The sequence below is a fragment of the Hakea prostrata genome, chromosome 11, assembly GCF_041222555.1.
Source record: "Hakea prostrata isolate BN-2017 chromosome 11, UWA_Hpros_2, whole genome shotgun sequence".
Taxonomy (NCBI): Eukaryota; Viridiplantae; Streptophyta; class Magnoliopsida; order Proteales; family Proteaceae; genus Hakea; species Hakea prostrata.
Genome location: NC_142610.1, coordinates 19,413,485 through 19,420,011, shown reverse-complemented (window position 1 = coordinate 19,420,011; position 6,527 = coordinate 19,413,485). Strand labels below are relative to the sequence as shown.

At 43.8% G+C, this 6,527-nt stretch overlaps 1 protein-coding gene across 1 annotated transcript; it reads right to left on the bottom strand.

Annotated features, from left to right (window-relative positions):
• Positions 1 to 2,312: 2,312 nt before the first annotated feature.
• Positions 2,313 to 6,527, bottom strand: NFXL1 (NF-X-like 1). The gene has a single exon (XM_089140723.1). It carries the CDS (start codon positions 6,152 to 6,154, stop codon positions 2,897 to 2,899), a length of 3,258 nt encoding a protein of 1,085 aa, XP_088996849.1. The 5' UTR covers positions 6,155 to 6,527; the 3' UTR covers positions 2,313 to 2,896.

The window sequence follows — 6,527 nt, the reverse complement described above, 5'->3', positions numbered from 1 at the left end:
ACATACACACACAGAGGAGGAACAATCCTTTCCCAAACACTTCATGGCAAATTCTTTTTTTTTTAAATAAAGCTGAACTTATATTAAACTCTTTAGCCGAGGACCAGAGGTTAACATAGAAGTGTTTATAAAGCAGATTGGCGCCGTGACACCTGCCAAGACCTATTTAACTTGAAAACTCTTGAGCCCCGGCAAGATAATTTGTTTGGCATTAAGAGACCTGCTAAACAAGCTGAACCTTAAAAAATAAAATGTCATGGAGGATGTTGTAACTTGGCCAATCTAGTAGCTATATCTGGCCATTTAAAGTCTTCACGGCATGCAGACAATCCAAGAATATCACTACATGTGTAATACAAAGTTCCAAAATACAAAAAGGGCGTCCTAGTCGCCTCAAGCTCCATTACAACAGCTGAAAATCCAAGGCAAAATTTTGTTTTGCTACAATAAATCTACCCTTAGGGCTCCACACAATGCAACACCTCCCAACTTGTTTTGTGAAGGAATCTCACGTAGCAGGCAGCTGAGATATGCCCCCTGAACAAAGTTTGACTGATTTGAAGGAACCTGCATTTTAGAAGTATCATGAGCCAAAACCACATCGTTGAGTAATCTATCAGAATTATTTTATACAAATATTGTTTTGCTAGGAGTTGACCCCTCCCTTGACAATTTCAGCCAATAATCTTCATTTATCACCTGGGGTTGATTCAAGGTAGCCTTCCTCACCCTATTTGCCAAGTTTTCAAGAGAGTTTAAACCCATTCCAATTTCCAAGCTCAGATGAGTTTGCAAGGATCACTGGAGAAGAGGTGTGAATCCTTCTAGATTGAGTTTTCATTTTCTAAGAAGAAGAAATTCTAGCAGAATTTTTTGAATTTGCCTTCAAGATGATATAAAAAATTCTGAGTTTTTTTTTTTTAAATTGATAAAGTTATCTGCATATCTTCTTCCATTTTCCTTTTGTTTTACCCCAAGCATGGTACAAAATCAGAGACCGGGTTTGGTAATTCCTCAATGGTAACCCCAAAGAAGGAAAGGAAGGGTTATTTTGTTCAACAGTTGCAATCACAATTTTCTTCGCCACAGTACTAGATTGATCAGAATCAGGAGACAGAGGAATCAAATCCTTCTTTTCTATGCTATCATTTAATATTCGTTTTAAGCAATTTGAGGCCCTAGAAGGAATATGGCTAGAAAGTAATTCTTCAGGTTTCTCCTGTACTCAAAGGGTCAAATCTTCCCAACTTTCAACAACACTAGAATCAGAAGAACATGGGTTCTCATGTTCAATGGTTTTGCCTTTAGAAATCATTCCCTTTAAGTCTCAAGAGGATAAATGAGAGTTATCCTTGCCATTAAATGAATATGGCTGACCCAAAAGCGAGCAGGTCCCTAAGCTATGGCCCAATAAGACTTTATTTAGGGAGTTTAAGGGTCTGACTTGGACTTATCAAGTATATCTATAGCCAAAGGGCCTGCATTTAACAACAGAGGGACTGAGGAAGATTCAACCAGGCTTGGAGGCAATTCAAAGTCTATCAAAGTATCACAATTCAGAATGGACTTAACAATAACTAGCATACCTGGCAGCTGCCTTGGTGATGACAGAGCCAGAAGGGCATCGTTGGCATGTGGGTTCACCATCTGATGTGGAAGAGACACAGATGGATCAGGGTTTGCTTCCAAAAATGGCACTGGATTAAGATTTCGAATGACTCTGAAGATGCTCCTACTTACAATGTCCGGGGAGTTAATCTCTGCCAAATCTGAGATGAGCATGTACAGGTGAGGGGGAGGGATATCTGTCGGCACTCAGCAGAAGGAGGAACAAGAAGATTTGCTTCAATAAGCATGACCTTTGCCAACAACCAAAGTCGAAAGCTCCATCTCTGTGTCTTTGCTCGAGTTGCCAAGGGTGGCAGATATAAGTGCTTTGGTCCTAAGATTTGGTGGAGAGTGTGCAACTGGTATGGTTGAACCACAGAAATATGGATGAGGCACACTGATCATTAATTTTTAATATTTGCTGCGCTCAAAATCCCAACTCTGTTTTTACCCAAGTGTTTCAATTTTCCTTACAACTTTACTCAAAAGTTTCACATTTACATCTACTAGTTTCAAATGTGGATTAAAACATATTTTTCTAAATGCTATCTCACTGATAAAAACTGTGCTTTACCACATGGAAAAGGTAAACTGGGGTCCACTGATATCTAGAGAATGGCCACAATTAATAACATATAAAATCTCAAACAGAGTCAATTTTATTACTGAGACTTGACACCTGGGGGAGGAACATAAATAATTTGTTGTCTTGGTTTAGGAAGTCGCTTCAAGGATTCTTTTTACCAAATGAGCATTGTCTAGGTTGTTTATGCACATTAAGGTATGTTTCAGAATGATCACAGTGGATTCAGGTAACTGGTTTGTTTTCAATAATAAAATACAGAGCATATGTTTAGGTTCTCAGGCGTTTGAGTGCATATCTGAGTCCACATGTTTAGGTTCAGGTGTAAACCAGCAGCTGTACTTTGGAGTTGTGCCTGTCATCTACGTCGTTTGGAAAGTTCACATCTAGCCATACACTGTCTGTTCTATGTTATTATAGTTAAATTGATTGCAATGTATCGATCTGTATAATTGAAAAGCACCAACTATACAAACACAAGCAAAAAGTATGTATTCTCTTCACTACTGAATCTACAATTACCAGTAAAAAAATGATTTTGGATTGGCAAGCTACTAAAGCCTTCACAATACTTGGTTGGGTGGGGGATTTTGGGGGGAATGTTCGAAACAAAAATTCCATCAACCTCCAAAATATGATGTCCTGCCACACACAAAAAAGGGAAAAACCCAAGAACAAGATGGCGTCTCCTCACATCTACTTCTCTCAATCATATGCATTCTCCCAGTCGTCTGCTACTTCAGACAACTCTGTATTATTTGTTAGTCCAGGCTGCACAGTCGAGTTCGAACCTGAAGTTTTTGATTCCGGTTCCAAGGTGGAGGAACTTGGCGCTCGATGATTCCCTGAATTATCAGCTCCAACAGAAGAGGTAACAGCAGAATCAGAAACTGAAGAGTCAAGAATGTCCCATCTGTTCCTTGTAGAAGCTAATGGTGCGTCTTTCCCTTTCCATGCAGACACAGATAGATCAGCTGAGGCACTAGGCCAATCTTCAACACCCCAGGAGTCTTCTCTCCAACTGGATTCCTGTACAACAGCCTTTTTCCATGGATTACCCTTCGTTGTAACTACACTCCCTTCCTTCGCAGCACCACTTACCCAGGCATTGGAGCCAGAAGGTGGTGCAGAACCATTCTGAAGAACTACAGCAGCACCATGATACACCGAACCATGATCTAGTCGCCTCAAAGCAGTTGCTGCTCGGGCAGGATCACTGAATACGGCCAGAGCATTTTTGTCATTCAACCAGACCAGTTCACACTCTCCACCGAACCTCAAGACCAAAGCGCTTATATCTGCCTCTCTTGGCAACTCAAGCAGAGACACAACAAGTCGTGGATCCATGTCAACCAACGGATCAAAAACTGGGTGAGACACCTGAACAGGGCCAACACCCTTGGCCCCAAGAATACGAGATGGAGCTTTAGACTTTGGAGTAACATGAACCACAAGGAAACGCTTTGGCTCCCACCCTGCTGCATGACTTGAAAGCTTCCATCTCTCTGCAATTTGCCTTACAATATCCCTCTTCTCCTTCAGCATTGGACAGAAGACATGAACCCTTAGACCACTTGAGACACCTCCTTTATTCTTTCCAAGTACCAGAAACTTGAACCTCTCCTCAATAGACACTACCCATTTTGGGTCGCGCCTATACATATCAGCAAGAGCATCAGAAACCGTGGAGTGTTCACCAAAATGAAGAGCATCCAAGTTCGGGGGAGTGATATCAAATGCATCTGCAAGAACCCGTTTTCGCTCCAATTTCACACAGTCCTCATCACATGTGAGTTTTCTCTGTCCAAGAGGGACCCTCTTGCCTCCAGTAGCTTCCACGGGTTGAAGTGGAACCGGAAGCTTTTGAACAACAGATGCTTCAAAAAGAGTATCAACGTGACCACTGCCTCCAGCATCACAAGGGACTGAAGCAGTTAGCCTACCACAGGAACATGTGATTGTTACAGGGAAATCACATCTTAGATCAGGACAGGGAGCTGATGGATGACAACTAGCAGTGCATATGTGCTTACAGTCTCTCCTGGGAGCACCACAGACTTGACCACAAGAAGCCTTCCCACCAGAGCTACTGGAAGACTCACATGGTGGAGGATGACAAGTTCGGCCACAAGCATGCATACCACACTGTCGTGTCTTGCCACACAGTTGATTACAACGAATATCCCTAGAACCACAAGGTATATTCCTGAGAACTACATGTCCACCAATGCATTCTTTTGCCACCGGAATCGAACAAGGCGGGCAGTCACCAAAATGGCAACTGTGTGATGATGGATGACCACAGGGCTGTGGAACTGAACATGGAAGGTGACAGGAAGGGGCAGGCGTACCACAAGGCTGAGGAGGTGGTATTGAAGTCTTCCCACAAGCACAGGTCAGGTCAGTGAAGATGGTTTCAAGGCAAGGTGGGCAATGGCCAATGTGACAGAGTGACTCGCAAGAATGCTGCCCACATCTCAGCTTCTTCCCACATACCATCGAGCACAAATGTGGATCCCAATCGCCAGAAACCTGGTTATTAGAACCAGAGTGAGGGCAACACCTTTCACTGCACCTGTGTCTCCCACAGTTCTTTTTCGACCCACAAGGTTTGTCACATAAAAACTTTTCTCTCTCGTCTGTTGTTAAGTAACACTCAACGGTCCGAGAGGAAGAACCACAACGGCATTTTTGTTTCACCAGAACCATACAAGGTGGACAGTCCCCAGAATGGCACAGCTCCTTACAATTGTGAATCCTACAGGGAAGAAGCTTACCACAAATCTGCGAGCAGGTAGGGATTGGGTCCAGGCAAGTCCGTCTTTCATCCTGTATCTCTGTTTTGCCACAGTAGCAGGTCTTCACCTCCGAAGGTGTCAATTCGCAATCACCACACGGACCAGGATGACAATTCTCGCCACAGAAATGATTTCCACAAGCAAGTTTCTTGCCACAAGCGGAATTACACGAGAAAAAACCACCAACCTGCTTCACATCCCCCTTAACAATCATCTCTCCACAAAGAACAACCTCCACCTTCTTCTTACAGAAACACAACGCTTTGATCAAGACTCTGCAAGGATCACAGGGTCCCTGATGACAACTCCGCTCACATGTGTGACGCCCACATTCCAGAAGCTTATTGCAAGGTTGTCCACAAGTAAGCATCGATTTCCTCTCAGAACATCTGGTTGTAATCATCTTCTTTCCACAAGGGCACTGCCGAGGTGGAGCAAAAGCTTTACAAGGAGGGCATGGACCCGGATGGCACTGCAAGACACAGACATGGGGGCATCGATCATCGGAATCGCCACCACCTGCAACCTCCTTCTCCAATGGCTTCCCACAAGGCTCTCCACATGAATGCGGGGTCAGATACAAATCCACAGGTGGTTCTGGCCGCTTCCCACAAAAGCAAAAATATCGAATCTCCTTCGCCATCAGCATCTGCACAGATTGACAACCAGGGCATCGCCAATTGACACCTTGGTTCCTATCCACAGACAAGTCAACAGAAGTCGGTGCTCGAGCCCATTTCCTTATACAATTAAGATGGAAAATGGAGTAACAACTCGAACACGACCATATTTGTTGAGATCTCCCCACCATATCATAGCAAATCATGCACTCAACAGCCCTTTTCGCGAGCTTATCTTGAATTTCCTGAACAAGATGCGGAACATCGAACACCTTAGGCTCCAAGACCTCTGGTTCCTTCTTTGGATTCGAAGGCCGAGCGGTGTAGCTTCGGCGAGCAAACCCTCCTCTATGACGACCACCAGGAGGAGCGGAGCTGTAATTCGAGTCTCCACCGGCTCCATTGGAACTCGATTCATTTGAATTGAAGATCGGAGGTCTGTTGGGTGGATTCACAACAATAGCATTAGATCCTTTAGGAACCCATTCTTGACGTGCAGTACGAGCAGGAACCCCTCTTCGATCATCTCGGCGTTGTTGGCTCATTCTTTGAGGGATCCGAAACGAAACAACTGAACCCCAACCCTAACCCCTTCTGTAAATGCAGTGGAAAAAAAACCCCAATCAAAAAATCGAATCACCAAACCTAGATAGAAATTGATAGAACACAAAAAAAATGCAAACTTCAAGATTCTCTCTCTGTTTTCTTGCCTTAAGAGAGAAAGGAGTGAGCCTCGAAAGGCGAAGAAAACGATAGAGAAAATTGGGGGGAAACGTGTGGAGAGTTTATATAGCAGAGAGAGATGCTTGCGGTGAAAGGAATTGTGTGGAGAGTCGTACGTCACGAGAGTCGCAGTTAGACCGCCTTAAGAGACCAGGCGAGACGATGAAAGTATATATATGAATGCGGTTGTTTGCG

Bases quoted from the DNA above. Each gene is read 5' to 3' on its own strand.
- NFXL1 (XM_089140723.1), bottom strand. From the start codon at position 6,154: ATGAGCCAACAACGCCGAGATGATCGAAGAGGGGTTCCTGCTCGTACT.